At 35.7% G+C, this 16300-nt stretch overlaps 1 protein-coding gene across 1 annotated transcript in view; it reads right to left on the minus strand.

Moving 5' to 3' along the window:
• Positions 1-3903: 3903 nt before the first annotated feature.
• cd81a (CD81 molecule a) overlaps positions 3904-16300 on the minus strand; it is a 32602-nt gene continuing 20205 nt past the window's right edge. The window contains exons 4-9 of the mRNA XM_084403992.1: positions 7786-7883; positions 7418-7492; positions 7209-7328; positions 7028-7117; positions 6849-6932; positions 3904-6749 (exon numbers count right to left, since the gene is read on the minus strand). Of these exons, the coding sequence (XP_084260118.1) occupies positions 6687-6749; positions 6849-6932; positions 7028-7117; positions 7209-7328; positions 7418-7492; positions 7786-7883 (530 nt within the window). The 3' untranslated portion in view covers positions 3904-6686. The remainder of the gene's footprint in view (positions 6750-6848; positions 6933-7027; positions 7118-7208; positions 7329-7417; positions 7493-7785; positions 7884-16300) is intronic.

Consider the following 16300-nt stretch of genomic DNA (forward strand, 5'->3'; position numbering starts at 1 on the left):
AAAAAAAACTTGAGGGTAAGTTATTACAAATCATTTTTGGGTGAACTATCCCTTTAAGGAGGAGAGGATGTGAAAACTGTTTAGTCAACATGGCTGAGAGAAATTTCAGGGTTTTTTCAGTTCATTTGGTATAAATGTGATTATATTCTGTGTATACTAGAATCATCAGTGACTCATACAGTAAAGAATGCCTGATTTTGGCTGATGGCTTTATCCACTTACTGTAATGGGCATTGGCTTTTGTTGTAAACAAAGGAAAGCCCCATAGTTCAGTAAGACACACCCAATGCAGCAGTCCAGAGTGGTCACTATCCCATAACACTGAAACTGAGAAACTGCTACTAAAATGACACCTTTGCTGTCTATGTCTGGAGGTAATTGACAAAATAAATAAATACATAAATACATACATACATACATAAATTAATAAATAAAAGTAAACTTTTTTAATTGGATTTGACTGACAATGTATGAGCCAATGCACAAAGCATTCTTGACGAAATATACAAAATTCTTTATTATCTTTATATACAAAATTCTTTATATATATATATTAATATAGCCTATATATATATATATATATATGTGTGTGTGTGTGTGTGTGTGTGTGTGTGTGTGTGTATATATGTGTATATATATATATATATACAGTACAGGCCAAAGGTTTGGAAACATTACTATTTTTAATGTTTTTGAAAGAAGTTTCTTCTGCTCATCAAGCCATAATCAAATTATCATTTATTTCTGTGATGCAAAGCTGAATTTTGAGGATCATTACTCCAGTCTTCAGTGTCACATGTGACATCAAGTCTATCACATGATCCTTTAGAAATCATTCTAATATTCTGATTTATTATGAGTGTTGGAAACAGTTCTGCTGCCTAATATATTTGATGAATAAAAGGTTAAAAAGAACTGCATTTATTCAAAATAAAAAAATATTTTCTAATAATATAAATCTTCTTTACTATCACTTTTTATCAATTTAACACATCCTTGGTGAATAAAAGTATTGATTTATTTAAAAAAAAAAAAAAAAAATACTGACCCTAAATTACTGACCAGTAGGCTAGTGTATATTGTTGTTACAAAAGATTTCTATTTTTAAAACATTTGCTTCTTTTTTTTTCTTTTTATTATTCTTTTTTTTTCTTTTTATTCATCAAAGTATCACAGGTTATGAAAAAATATTAAGCAGCAGAACTGTTTCCAACTTTGATAATGAATCATCATATTAGAATGATTTCTAAAGGATCATGTGATAGACTGGAGTAATGATCCTGAAAATTCAGCTTTGCATCACAGAAATAAATGATCATTTAAAGTATAATAAATTGAAAACCAATTATTTTAAATTGTAATAATATATCACAATATTACTTTTTTTTCTGTATTTTTGATCAAATAAATGCAGGCTTGATGAGCACAAGAAACTTCTTTCAAAAACATTAAAAATAGTAATGTTTCCAAACTTTTGGCCTGTACATATATATATATATATACATATAAAGAATTTTGTATATATATATATAAGGGCCATTCCATGTCAAATCACAAATCAGCCAAATTTCAGAAACTTCCCCGGCTCAAATTTTTTATTTTGTTAATATTTATTCTAAAGAAACATAAATAGCAACGAAAGCCAAAATATTAAATATCATGGATGAATATTTATTGAGTAATCCACTATTTTGTAGAGGGGGGTCAAAATGACAGTTGACATGAGATTTGGAGCCGAATAACAGAGGGGTAAAAAATTACTTTAGAAAGATGGCAGCATGCTTGTTTTTTTATTTTTTTTATTTTTTTTACACAGAGGTTGGCTCTATTAGTAAAATCTATGTTTAATAAATCTATTAAACTATTAGTAAAAATATAATTATTAGTAAAATCTGTTGACTAGCAATGTTTGTTTGCCAACGGTGACAGTTCAAAAATGGAAAAAAGCAATTCCAAGACTAAATCTTTTTAGATTCTGGTTCATAATGAACTTTTCTTTTGGTATCTTATTTTTAAGGCCCAATATGGTTAATTTGCAGTGATATGGGGATTTCAATGTGGCTCAGTTAGTAAATTGTACACATTTTCAGTGGTCAAAAACTAAATCTGGGTCACTTTGCATATGGCTGATACTTTTTCTTACAAAGAGGAACAGCTAAAGAACAATTATGTTGAAACTAGAAATGTATGTTGTTATTTTCTATCAACACAATTGCATTGAACATACCTCTCTGTTCACTTTGCACGCAGCTAATACTTATTGGTCCGGTTTCACAGACAGTGCTTAGATTAAGCCAGGACTAGGCCTTAGTTCAGTTAGGGCATTTAAGTAGCTTTTATTAACATGCCTTAGAAACAAACATTACTGGTGTGCATCTTGAGACAAAACAATGGCACTGACATTTGTAAGATATGTCCGTGCAAATTGCTCTCAGTTAAAACAGCTCAAACATGCATTTTTGTCTGGGACTAGTCTTAAGCCTTGTCTGTGAAACCGAGGGTTCGTGTTTAAAGGGGAATGTCTGAAGAATCTTGTTTCCCTCAATCAAACAATTACAGATGACATTCCTCTCTGAGTGCCAAAAATACACAAAAATGGTCAAGTTGATGCACATTAACTTGCTCTCAAAACTGTATTTATAAGAATATTTGAATTAGTTTCAGTAAAAAAAAAAAAAAGTTAATTTTAACAGCTTCTGAAGCTACTAAGAGTTAAAATATGCTATAGTAAAATATGCAATATCGTAACTACGTTACCGGATTGACATCCCAATATCTCTGGGATTGAACCATATAGGACATTAAAAATGAAGATTCCATAAAAAATGTTTCATATTAACAAAAATCTAAAATGATATTAAGATATTTTAGTACTTTTTGAGTTATCATAGAAGGAAACAAGATACATTTCTAGTGCAGTATTACTTGTTCTGCAGACATTCTTCTTTAAACACACATTTGGTTTTTGACCATTGAAAATGGGTAAAATTCAACAATTTGGAAATAGTTCAGCAATGGGATCCCCATATGGGATTGAACTACATTGGGCCTTAAAAATGAGGATTATAGAAGAACATTTTATGAAGAATGTGAATCTAGAAGGATATCAAGATATCTAATACTTCTTGAGTTACAGGCACGCAAACCTTGTAAAAACAGTATTTATGGCACTCAGACAGGTATTCTATGCAATTGTTTTGATAGAAAAAAAAAAAACCGAGATACATTTCAAGTTTCAACATTTTTTGTTCTTCAGATATTCCTCTTTAAAAGAAAAAGCATCAGTCGTATGCAAAATGACCCACATTTGGTTTTTGACCACTGAAAATAAATGTACCAATTTATTCATGGAGCCACATTGAAATTCCCTGGAAATTAACCATATTGGGCCATAAAAATTAAGATAGCTACCAGGAAAGTGATCTTTAATACTTCTTGAATTACATGACAACTTTGTGGGAAAAGCTGTGCTTTTTACCATTTTTGAATTGTCACCGTTGGCATACAATGCAACAAAGATCACTCAACTTATTTTACTAATAGAAGGATCAATCTCTGTGTAAAAATAAAATCATGATCTTTCTAAAGCCATTTTACCCTCCTGAAAATTATTATTTTGACCACCCTTTAGTGTATTTCTCAGTAAATATCAATCCATACCATTGAATATTTTGCCGTTCTTCTTCATTTATGTATTTCTTTCACCAGAATTATAATTTTTTTAAATCGAAATGAAAATATTTATAGGGACCTTTGGTTGATTTGACACGGAATGACCCAAATGTAATTTCCATGCTTTGAAAAAGAGTGTGACAAGTATCAATGGCACTTGATGACAACTTTTAGATCTCTTATTTACATCTGACAAGGCAAAAATGAAGACAAGAACAAAATGAAGACGTGTTATTTGTAAAATACATTTATTTCCTGAATATTTGGGCAACAAAACCAGACCAGAATCTACAATTGGTGTGTCAGGGTAGAGGTTTGAGCGACAGCTGTCAATTTAGGTATGAGTATGAGAGTATGAGATCCTTACAACACAAAGGTTATATTTGATAGTGTTCAAATACCTTGATGTGTTTTTTAACTACAGCAGTTATTTTCATAAACAACTGTTTCACCTTCATAATATGTAATAGTTAGAAGATCATGCTCGACCTGTCAGGACCCCCTAAAATTCTTACATGCTTCAACTGAAATCATTGCTGAGGTTCTCTCTCTTTTTTTGACAAGTACCAGGAAAAAGATATCACAATTAAAGGCATACATTGTCTTTACATGGTCATTAGTATACTATATAGCTGTACAAGACACTTTTTAAGCATATCAGCATAGGCAATATGTGTTAACAGGACAAGGTTGCATAATGCATAGCCATTATCACATATCTGATGGGGGGGGGGGTATTAGTGCGGTCTAAGAATAACTGCACGATAGACATGTACACAGGCATAGTAAGGGTGTCATCACCAGTAAAAGTGAAACATCTTTGCGCCACCTAGTGAAAGTGGCACGGTATTACAGCTACATCTGTGATAGAGGTGGCAGTGAAGAGAGCTTGTCCATTCTATATCCATTCAAACTTGTCCATCTGAATTCACTGTCAACATTTGGCATACATGTACATTCACACAAACTGAGTGATATTACACATGACAGGCACCCACGAGATAAACGGGTCTAATTTGGAGCCAATTTGTCCCTTTCGACAATCCGAGGTGGGAACGAGACGATACAATACACTACCAGAAAGCGCGCTGACGGAAAACAGAAGCATAACACGACTTCATCCGAAACGCAGTACAAACACTCGCCATTTCATCTTGCCCGTCGTCCGCCATGTTTTTTTTTTTTTTTACTTTAAAGTCACGTTTGACCGTGAGATTTTGCGAGATTTCTCCAGTTCACACTCACAGTCGGGACTCCGGTTGTTAGTGAATAGAATCTGTTAGTGTGTGGTGTGGTGTGCTGTCTTGGTCACATCGCGGAACTCCACACATTATAGGAACTTTATCATCATGTTTCTGGTCTCACATTTTGAAAATCTGACAAGATTTTAGTGATTAAGGGAGAGAGTGTTTCATTTATTCATTAAGGCTGTTAGGTATATGTATGATCCGATTACTGTAAAGAGAGGCAGAACTTGACTGGGGCAGTAATTCTTAATGGGTCCAACTCCTTGTATGGGAAAACACATTGCACTATATTAGTCTTATAGAACATAAAAAGATAGTAGATTGTAGAGGGCATCAGGAGCTCTGTGTTTACAGCTTTCTACAGCAAAACGCTGATCTAAGATCAGCTCTTTCGTCCATGTGATTCCACATACAAGAAACACAATGATCATAGATCAGCGCCCTTTCTGCCATTAAAGGAATATTACAGGTTCAATACAATTCACAGGTTTAGCTCAACAGACAGCATTTGTGGCATGTTGTTGCCACATAAGCTAATTCTGGCTGCGGCGAGACACTTAAAATGGAAGTGAATGGGGCACATTTCTGGAGAAATGTGAAGCTTGTGTACTTTTATAAAAGCACTAATGTTTCTGTTAAAAATTTAATTTAAGTTGTAAAATTGGATACAACTTTACAAACACAAAAAAATAAAATCATGTCAGCATGCATGTTATTTGCATCTTGAGGCTATACTATTGAATATACTATATAACATTTTTGTAGCTGTTTTTGAAGAAAATGAGGTACAGTTAATTTGGAAAAGTGCTGTCTACTGATATTAATTTCTACTGAATCCGGAATATACATTTAAGCTTTGTTTGCACCGACTGAGCTCTACTGAATGGCATACAGTGTAAGCAGCAAACGTAGAGCTCGTCAACTCTGTAATGTTAAGGCGAAAGTATACTTCCCCTGTCCGCGTGGTGCGTGTAGCCCGATTTTTGTGTCTGCGCGAGTGATTGGAGCGCTTGATAAAGGTCAACCTGGTAGTGCACGCGCACGGTCAATAGAGTGTACTTTCTCGCTCAACTGTGCGCTAGGAGCAGCAGGACGCGGAAAACGGAGTATATCTGGGTCTTTAACATTTTTTCAATCTTTGCATTCTCACCTCCAATAAGCACTGTATTCTGACTTTCTCTCTCGCTTAGCTAACACTGTTTATTTAGTGGTTTCTCAGGAAGAAACGTGTACATACAAGCAGCAGTCTCAGAGAAGAAGATGGACAGGAGTGTTCAATACGAGATTCATGCTTATTCAGCCATACAGGGCTGCAAATATATACAGTTTATACATGTACATACGAAAAGAATGATAGTAACTGATAGCAATAGCAGAACTTAACAGTTAACACACAAAATAAAACTACAAGCAAATAAATGTATCCATCCTTCATGTGATAATGTACTGTGTGTGTGTGTGTGTGTGTGTGTGTGTATATATATATATATGTGTATAAGTCTACTGCTAAAGCTACAGTTCGCAACTAGTCATCGCCAACTACAGCGTAAACAATAGCAGAATAGTTGTTGGTGGTTCCACTGCCACATTTGAACAAAAATGCACAAAAATTGTTCTGAGACTTTAGGAACAGGACAGAGTGACTATATTATAAAACGATGGTAGATACAAAACAAAATAGGAGATGGTACTGTAGATATAAAACAAAATGATTTTTTTTTTTTTTTTTGGCTGATGTTTTTAAAGGACATATCTTGCCCCTGTGTTTTAGTAAACAGGGCTGTTCCTGATACCGCAGCAGAGCACCATGCTGAAGATCATCTCGAAGATCTAGAAAGGAAAAAGGGCACAATAAGGGTAAAATGTGACAAGCAACATCAAATGATAGTAGAGTGTAACTTGACACACACACACTCAAGAATCCCTCACCATGATTACAGCAACAACCAGGGCAGCGATGCCAATCAGGTAGATCTTCTCTGAGAAAAGCTCTTTGATCTTGGTGTGACAGTTCTGAAAAACGGAGAAAACGTGTTTTTTTGTCATGCAATGAGAGATGATTTGAATGAGAATTCTCTATCTCGAGAGTTTACTGGGGGTAGACTTACTTCAGCCTTAAGTTTCAAATCTCCAGGACAGCTGTCTGAGAGCAATGTTGTAGCAAAATTTAACACTCCACCTTTGCCACAGCAGTTAAGCTGAAAGCCAGAGATGACACTGATTAGAGAAGCGTCTTTACAACATTATCTGGTTTGTTGTTGTGCTCCTCAGTACACAAGGACTACTTACAGTCTCGTGAAAAACCTTCAAGACAGCAGCGGCAGTCTTCTGTTGATCGCTTTGTACGCCTGGAAATGTATTGCCTTTGTCATACACAGAGTCATAGAAAGTGATCACCTCTTTGGAGATCTGAAAGGAAAAAGAAGAAGATAAAATTACAAAAATATGTAAACAGATGTGTATGTGTCAGCTTGACACGGTGTATTAATGAAACCAACCTTGTCTTTGTTCAAGAATCCCCAGATTCCAGCAGCAACCTCACAGGCAAACAGAATTACCAGGCAGGCAAAGAACTGTTGGAGAGAAACAAACAAGGATGTGTACTGCATATGGGCAAGAGTGCAAGACCCCAAACTTACTAACAGTAGTGTAAAACGGTCAGCAATTGTTAAAATAATGACAAAGTCATGGCACCATAACAAGTTCAGTGAATGCTTTACTTAGAAAAAAAAAAAGCAATGCAAACATCAGTGTTGCCTTTTTTAAAGTGGGGTTTTACACTCATTCTATTAATATACTTCCGGTTACTGTTAGGCATCATGTGATTTGAGGAATTTGCTGAGTGGTCACAGGATTTATTACTCACTGTTCCGAGAAGACACTGGGATTCCTGTATGGCTCCATAACAACCAAGGAATCCAACAAACATCATCACAGCACCAACAGCAATCAAGATGTAGACACCTACAAAACGAAAAGCATGTGCGTTATATTAAGGGAATATCTACGATCCTTAAACAAAAAAACTGAGATCAAAGAGGGAGCCATGATGCTCAGTTGTTTAGATGCTTAATTAAACTGAACAACCAAACTAGGTTTGAAAAGTCATCCAATCAAAATAGTTTATATATATCGAGGCTGCATTACTTCATCGTGACCAGCAGGAGGCACTGTGTGTTCACTTTGATAGGGTGGTAAGTTCACTTAAAGCAGAAGAAAAACTGCAGGACATTTGGAAGTCATACTAAGAGGCCCAAATTAACTTTTTGTTTCCATTCCCTCATTCACAAAAAAAAAAAAAAAAAAAAGCCTTCAGTTAATAGCAAATCAGGGTCTTATGTAACATGACGTGCACTGCTAGAAGGAAAAAAATAATAATAAAAAGAGAGCTGTGGAGTTAAAGATTCAACAGCTTTCTCAGAAAGAAAGAAAGAACTCTTTTTTTCCAGTGTTTACATCGGTTAGTAACACAGGCTCAGTGATAGCTGCTGTAACCATAGCAACCCCAGTAGGCCATGGGGTGCAGCAGCAGTGTTTGCATGGATGTTCAAATGGGAGAGAAAGAGAGAAACAGAACAGAAAACTCTCTCTCTTAAGAAACAATCAGCCACACACAAACTGAAATCGTGTGTGACCCAGGATGCAGAATATGAGGTAGCATGAATGATCTTGCAACTGTATCTTCCTCTCTTGTAATACCTGCTCCCTCTTGCAAGTGAGATTCTGTATTTTTGTTTTTGTTTTAGTAATTATAGTTTAGCAGAGTTAACAGAACACTTTGAGTTAAAAGACATTTAATTTCAGCAAAGTTTAATGTTTGCAGTTTACAGTTAACTTTTGTGTAAACCTCTAAATAATAAAAATAATTGTTTGAGATTGAAAAAAGAACCAAACAAATGCAACTTAAAAATGTAAAATTAAAAATGAAATCTTGTTAAACGTGGTGTATAATAAAAATAATGTGTATGATTATTCTTTTATGGTTATTTCTATGATTAATCCTTTCAAATATTATTATTGTATTGATCGATTTATGCTTTTTGTGTATTGTATATTTTAATATCATATACTCATATTCAGACCTGACATTTAGTTTACTTCTGCTCTGAAAAGTATGTCTATTTGTGGGCTAGACATGCTATTTGTTTTTTCCGTTTTCTCCTCAGTGTGTTATGGCGTCTAATATGTGTGGTATCTTGTTTATTATGAAGTTTCACATGCGATGGTTCTCTTACCTGGAATTAAGGTACAGCTGTATTTGCATAAGGTAAGAATGTGGGCCAAATAAGTATTTCCATCTTGTCTAGACAAGATGGAAATACTTATTTGGCCCACATTCTTACTTCTACAGGAACTTGTAGATTTGTTTTAGATTCCCTACCCAAAATCAAGCAAACATTGTGTCCAAACAACACCAAACAGTTACAATGCATAAACTTCAATCATAAACTGTATTATTTATAAGCCTATTTCAACAAAAGCTATTTTTGTGTCAGGAAAAAATAAACAAAAATGTGCTTTACATGGTAGCACCTAAATGGACTGGTTTTAAGTCAGAAAAAAATGATTTCATATTACTGAATCAACCTATACATCAGGGTTCCAATAGCAAATGCAATTTTAACAGTCAGATTAAGCAGAAATAGCTTCTTAAAGTCTGCATGAAATCAAAAGTAACTTAGTCCTTGAAATCTGGTCAAAATCTGAAAATTTGTCAGGTTTAATCAGTTCACTGATTGATTCTATCTTGTCAATCACTTCATGCAGGGACATTCGGCACACACATTCTTCCTCAGTACACTGTAAAAAAGTGATCAGTTGACAACTTAAAGTAAATAAACTTCATGCATAATTGAAAAAATTAAGAAATGTGAACTTTGTGGCCTAATGGTTAGAGAGTCGGACTTGTAACTTGAAGGTCGCGAGTTTGAGTCTCAAGAAATGTAGGTGAGGGCGGGGAGTGAATGAACTTCCACTCTCATTACCCACAACTGACCTAACTCCTAATCGCTCCCCGGGTGCCGCAGCAAAAAATTGGCTGCCTACTGCTCTGGGTGTGTGTGTATGTGTGTGCACTTATGGTGAAATGCAGAGCACAAATTCTGAGTATGGGACTCCATACTTGGCCACATGTCACATCACTTTCACTTAAAAGTTATTGAAACAAAAGAAAATGTGTTGTGATAACTTTTTATTTTAAGTTGGACTAACTTAAACTTAATAAATTGTAATTACTTCAAAATGTTCTAATAGGAACCAGTTGGTTTGTTTTAGATTCCCTAATCTAAACCACCTATTCAACCATTTAAAAAATACATAATTTCTCTAGAAGAGTATTGCAAACCCCACCTTCTTTGTTTCCCCATCTCTTATTCAAATTCAGTTGATTCTGTCCTGCCAGCCCCTTCTCTCTCATCCTCCAGCCATACAGACACGCCCAGGCACTTCTAGCTCTAATGCTGCTGGTAACACAAACTGAATCTCCAGAGCATAATTAAATTAAGTTTTTAAAATGTCTAAATGTCCTGCTGTCATTTAGCAACTGTGCCCATTCCCTTGCAAGAGAATAAAAAATAAATAAAATCAATGCAATGTTGGGCTGTGCGGGAGAGGACTGACTGAGTCCTGGTTCCATTTACTTAATTGCAGTGGGTACAGGGCTAAAGGAATCGCCATCAGGCCATTTCTCAGCGTGACAGGTCTGAGTGGAGCGCTACGATGTGACTAGCATACTGAACAGCTGCATAATACACTCCAACTCTCCCTATGTGCACCTTTACTTTCTCTTTAAACAACCCTCTTTCTCTTTCTATCTCCAATTACCAAGTCCATAACTACTGTACTACTGACTAGCTGTGCAGAGCGTAATTACTTTGAGATGAATTTCTATGTAAGGATATTTCTATGCATTTGCTTAGTTGCAGGTGCTTCCTGTAGGGAAAGACTGTCTTATGACACAATACAATGAAGAGACCCCCAACCTCCTGGATCGAGGCACTGACTCTGCTGTCTGCGTCTCTGTCTGAGTCTATGTGAGTCTCTGTAAGAGCGTCTGAATTCACGTGTGAGTGCAAAGAAAGTTGCCAAATGCAGCTGCAATTTTCGTTAATTCCAAAAGCAGACGCCTGGCTCTCGGCCAGTGAAAGACATGGAAGTGAAAGAGAAAGAAAAGAGAAGGAGAGAGAGAGCTGGGCATGTCACATGAGGAAATGAGCAAGCAAACCCCCCCCCCAATGATGGAAAGAAGAACAGGAAAAGGAGGATGGTGGACAAAAGAATTATGAGAAGAATGAGACAAAGGAAGTAAGGAAAGGAGGTGAAAGGGTGGACACGGGTAAAGGTGCAGTTGAAATTCAGTAATTTCAACAGGAATCCACAGAATTTCACGTGAGAGCGGAAAATTTCCCAACACAGATTGTGCTACGGTTTCAAGTTTGTCAAGCGGGTTCACCGCATCAACCAGCTGCTTGGTTTGTAATTGACTTCTGTGCTTTATACATCGCTAAAATATTAAAACATTTCTCAATGCAGATTTTGCAACGGATTCAAGTTGGTAGGACAGATTTGCCACGTTGAACAGATATATGCTTGGTTTGAAAGTGACTTTTGTGTGAGCTGTGCTTCATACATCGGCACACTGTTGACAAGATACAATTGACTTTTCCCCCCACAAATTTCGCTGAAATTTCGCTAATGTGACTGCACCTTAAGGGAGAAAAAGGAATGGGAAAGTCAGTGCACACGCTGCAAACTTTAAGCACAAACAGATGATGCTAGAGTTCAGAGTTGAACCACAATGGAAGTAATGGTGAGTGGAAAAGCTGCAGAGAGAGAGAGAGAGAGAGAGAGAGAGAGAGAGAGGCACATGTTCTCAGGCAACAGGCGGAGCTGTAGTGGAGGAGGGGTGCTGGGATGTGTGAGCAGATTTTTCCTTTCGTTTTTTTTTCTCTAGAGACTGTTTTCTGTAACTTGTGTCCTTTGAATGCAGAACATCTTTGCTTTTAAAAGTCCAAACATGCACATTTGATTTGCTTTCTTGTGTCTGCATAAAGCAACATGGTAACCTGCAACTGTTACCTATAAGGAGCTGTTTCTACCTCACCTAAGCCTTCATCTTTTTTCTTTTTTTTTGGTTTAGACTAATATATTCAGGTTGATTTATTGATGTTAAATAACATTTTTTGACTTGAATAAAATGAATAATTTAGATGTTACCACATTAAGCACATTTACACTTAGTGTACAAACACCATGCCTCTTTTCTCTATTTTTGATGATCTTGATCTTGAATTGTGCAATTTATCATCTAGCCTACATTTCAACAACAGTACAACATTTCACATTTTTTTTGCGTCAGGAAAACCATAAATATTATTCAATATTACTGAATCAACTTAAATAAATCAAGTAACACTAATAAATATCATTTTAAGGGCCGGATCAAGTGGAAATAGGACCTTGAGGAAACAACTGCATGTTAGCACTTTTTAAGGTGTAGGCTGTGGCTCGTGTTATTCTGGAAGTACGCTTTGTTGATTCTCTAAGAATAATTATTTCCTTTTCCTGTTTTCCTCAGTCTCAAACATCACCATTCACTCAGTCTCAAAGATGTGATATCAAGACCTTTGTGTTCCCAATCTCATCTCTGACTGATTTCAAGATTCACACGCTCACCCTTCATCTTGGTTCCCAAAGCTTATTTTTAGACACTGATTTTCTATATCTGATAGTATGGTATCAACGAACTATGAAAGTAAGGTGAACAGTGGTAGAGAAAAGAGAGAGTCGGAAAAATCTGGGATAGTACTCTTCTTTCACAGATGAAAAAACAAACTTGTTTTAGCAAGTCAGGAATTAACAGCCCAAACTGGACTCTCAAGATGTGCCATTCAAATTTGAAGAAACTAGAGAAATCGAAGGCAGAAAACAATGACAAACACAAAAGGCCATGTCACAACACTTCAAGGTCACACACAAGGAAGTGTAATGTTTGGTCAGCAAAGAAACACAGTTTGACCTTTAAAATACAGCAAATTAAGCCATTCTCATGGAAAAGCAAAACTTTAAAACAATACTCATTTGAAATACATTTTTGGCCTGTAAGCCAGAAAAGAACTGCAGATAAGTATACAAATGCATGTCTGCAGCCGTCTGTTAAGCAAGAGCATACCGGAACAAACTGCATTAGTTTTGCATTCCAAGGAAGTTTAACAACATACTGACTTGCTTTTGAAGAGGAAGAAAAAATTAACATTAATGTATTATGTTTCTGCATTTATTCAAATGTGATACAGTGATTTTCAAGCTAATAATATTTGTACACTGTACGAAACAAAAAACAAGTTACATTATTAACACTAAAATTAAATGAGCTTATATTACATTACAATTACTAGCAGTAGCAGGATTGCTTAAGATGTATCTTGCTTAAGATGTATCTCAATCTGCAGGATTGCTTAAGATGTATCTAATAAGGTCTGATGATTGTTTATTTTTCTCATCAACTCTTCACAAAGTGCTTCAACCTGGCAACCAGTAAAACTGCTGAAATTAATTTGTACACTTGAATAGGCTTTCAGTGAAGAGAAGAGCATAAATTCTTAAATAACTTTTATTAAGTTTAAGTTCTGTGGTATAAATCAGAGGTCCCCAACCCCCGGGCCGGTCCGCGGGACATTTGGTACCGGGCCTCACAGAAAGAATATATAACTTAACGTATTTTCCGGACTACAAATCGCTCCGGAGTAGCCTATATGTCGCATCAGTAAAAAAATGCGTCATGAAGAAGAAAAAACATAATATAGCCTAAGTCGCACTGGACTATAAGTCGCATTAATTTAGAAATGTAGCCTATTTCACAAAAAAAAAAATAATAATAATAATAATAATAATTGTTCGGATGGGACAGTTCACCCTTACAGACGTGAGCGCTCTGAAAGCGGCACAAAAAAACTGCTTTAAAACTTTCACAGAGACCTCAGACAGAAAGCAAAAAGCCTGTCTTTAAATTGTATTTCGTTTTGTATTAATTGTATCTTAATTTTAATCAATGTTTCATCACCCAATTGCCTGGATTTAATAAGAAGTAAATATAATAGAAAATATTTAATCAGGACACGGAGGCGCGGGCGCGTGAACTGGAGCTGATCTCATAAATTAACCGAAATTCAGCGTATAAGGTAGCCTACTTGCCTCACAGACCTGAGACATAGAAAGCTTGAAATGTCTAATTTTAAACAGAACAATTCAAAACAAAAGAAAACTGACTGTTCTCTGCTTATGTAATTCGTATGAAATGTGCATTTCTCTCTGGCGCGTTCACTATACTGCGAAGAGCGAGTCAGCATTGTCAACTTAATCTTTGCACAGAAAACACTTGTTTATTATTAAACAATTAAAATGTCTCCTGCTATATTTTACATATTCATAATCATTCATTTTGGTTCTTTGTGACAGCTTTTAGGTGCTTTATTGGCAGCGCCACCCTTACATCGCATCAGCACCGTAAACATGGAGATTTTTTTCTTTTGGGGGGCTTTTTGTTTGTGTTCAGGCTTTCTCAGTTGTCTTTAGGCGCGATATTACGAGTACCCTGCTAATAAAATTGCAAGTAAGCCTACACATTGGATTCACGTTTATTATTATATTTAATTATTTTTTATATTTTGTTGTATTTATCCACCGCACCTTAAAGGCCGGTCCGTGAAAATATTGTCTGATATTAAACCGGTCCGTGGCGCAAAAAAGGTTGGGGACCGCTGGTATAAATGACTCAAGATTATGAGCTGCAAAGCTAATGCTGAGTGCTGATGGATTTTCAAAGTGATTGCGATCATAGGAACAGGAAGCCATTTGTGCTAACTAAATATAAATGAATTCTAGGTATTGACTGAAAAAAAAAAAAAAACATTTTAGCTAAGCGTCTCATGAGGCCTGCTGACACTGGTATGCTATCACACGTAGGCTATGCCAAAGGGTGGGGACTTTTCAAATGAGAACATTCAACAAAAAATGTTAAGCTTACTTTCAGTATCATGTTGGTCTCTTTTTGTAATTCACACAGGAGTACTTGAGTTTTTCTTTCAGACTGACAGATACCACAGGGGATCTCCATGGGATGTTTTTATTAGATTGCCATTGAGTTTATAGTTTGTCATGTGTCTGATATTGGTCGAAAAATACATCATCACTTTAGCCACAATGGGCTTGTGGTTACTGGGTCGGGTTGGCCACTAAAGGAGGAACAAATAAGACATTCATTCATTACGTTTTCTTTACTAAAAGCAAAATGTGGGGATTTCTCTGGTGAATCAATCAAAAAACATCCTTTCTGGAAAGAATTACTCAAACAAAATGTTTGAGTATGAGATTGTGTTATACATTAGGCCTAAAAAAAAAAAAAGTTTGGTTCCGGTTGGTTGTCAGTTGAGGTCATGGGTCGGTAGGGATTTTTTTATATTTTTATTTTATTTATTTTTTCCTCCAGTGTTATTTTTTGACTTCTTGAAGCACGGTTTCAAATGTTTTTAAACCCAATTTTACAATTTTGGTTGACATGCTAGTGTTGCATGGGCAAATAATTATCACGTTACACATGTCCATCATTGCAAAAGAAAGAATAATATGTTGATATGGACTAGGCTAAAGTTACGCTACTGTATTTGATATTACTAATTTACGCGGGCGAATCAAACTTTTACGACAGTGATTCTGTATTCCCGTTTAAAGTCTGTTGTTGCCATAGACACGCAAAACGCACACACACACACAAAAAGCCTTCGCGGGAGTTTGACAGGCGATCTCATAGTAGATTAACATGGAGGATTTGAACTTGAAAAACGGAGTGTACAGACATCTTTTTGTAGTCAAACAACATTCTTTGTTATGTTCATTTATGTGGTTTATTTGATTTTGATGCTATAAATTAACTAGAAGCAAGAGACGATCAGTTAGTTTTAACTGATGATCTAACTTACAGCGATCTGTTCGACACATTCAAGAGCCACAAAACGGTATTTATTGTTTACATTTCTTTAAAAAATGACCACATTTGAAAGGTGAAATAACCAAATGAGACTTTGTTTCATATTAAAAGTAAGCTGGTAATGTTAACTATGTCCTGTCTGTCAGCATGTTGTCAGTGCCCTCTCTGTTCCGCGATATATTGTTGACTCCCCCCCCCCCCGTGTTTCTCTTAATGTTACGATTTCCAAACCTTAAGTTATAGCTCACTTTAGGAATTGACAGTTAAAGGGTTTTGATGCAATACTTAATGGTTTTTAACGGATTACTTAAGTGTAAAACAGCATTTAAAGGAAACTGTAATTTAATTAACGATGTGTGAAAGACCGTTCTTCCCCAGTCTCAAAAAATAAATTTGG

The sequence above is a fragment of the Rutilus rutilus genome, assembly GCF_951802725.1.
Source record: "Rutilus rutilus genome assembly, chromosome: 3".
NCBI classification, from domain to species: Eukaryota; Metazoa; Chordata; class Actinopteri; order Cypriniformes; family Leuciscidae; genus Rutilus; species Rutilus rutilus.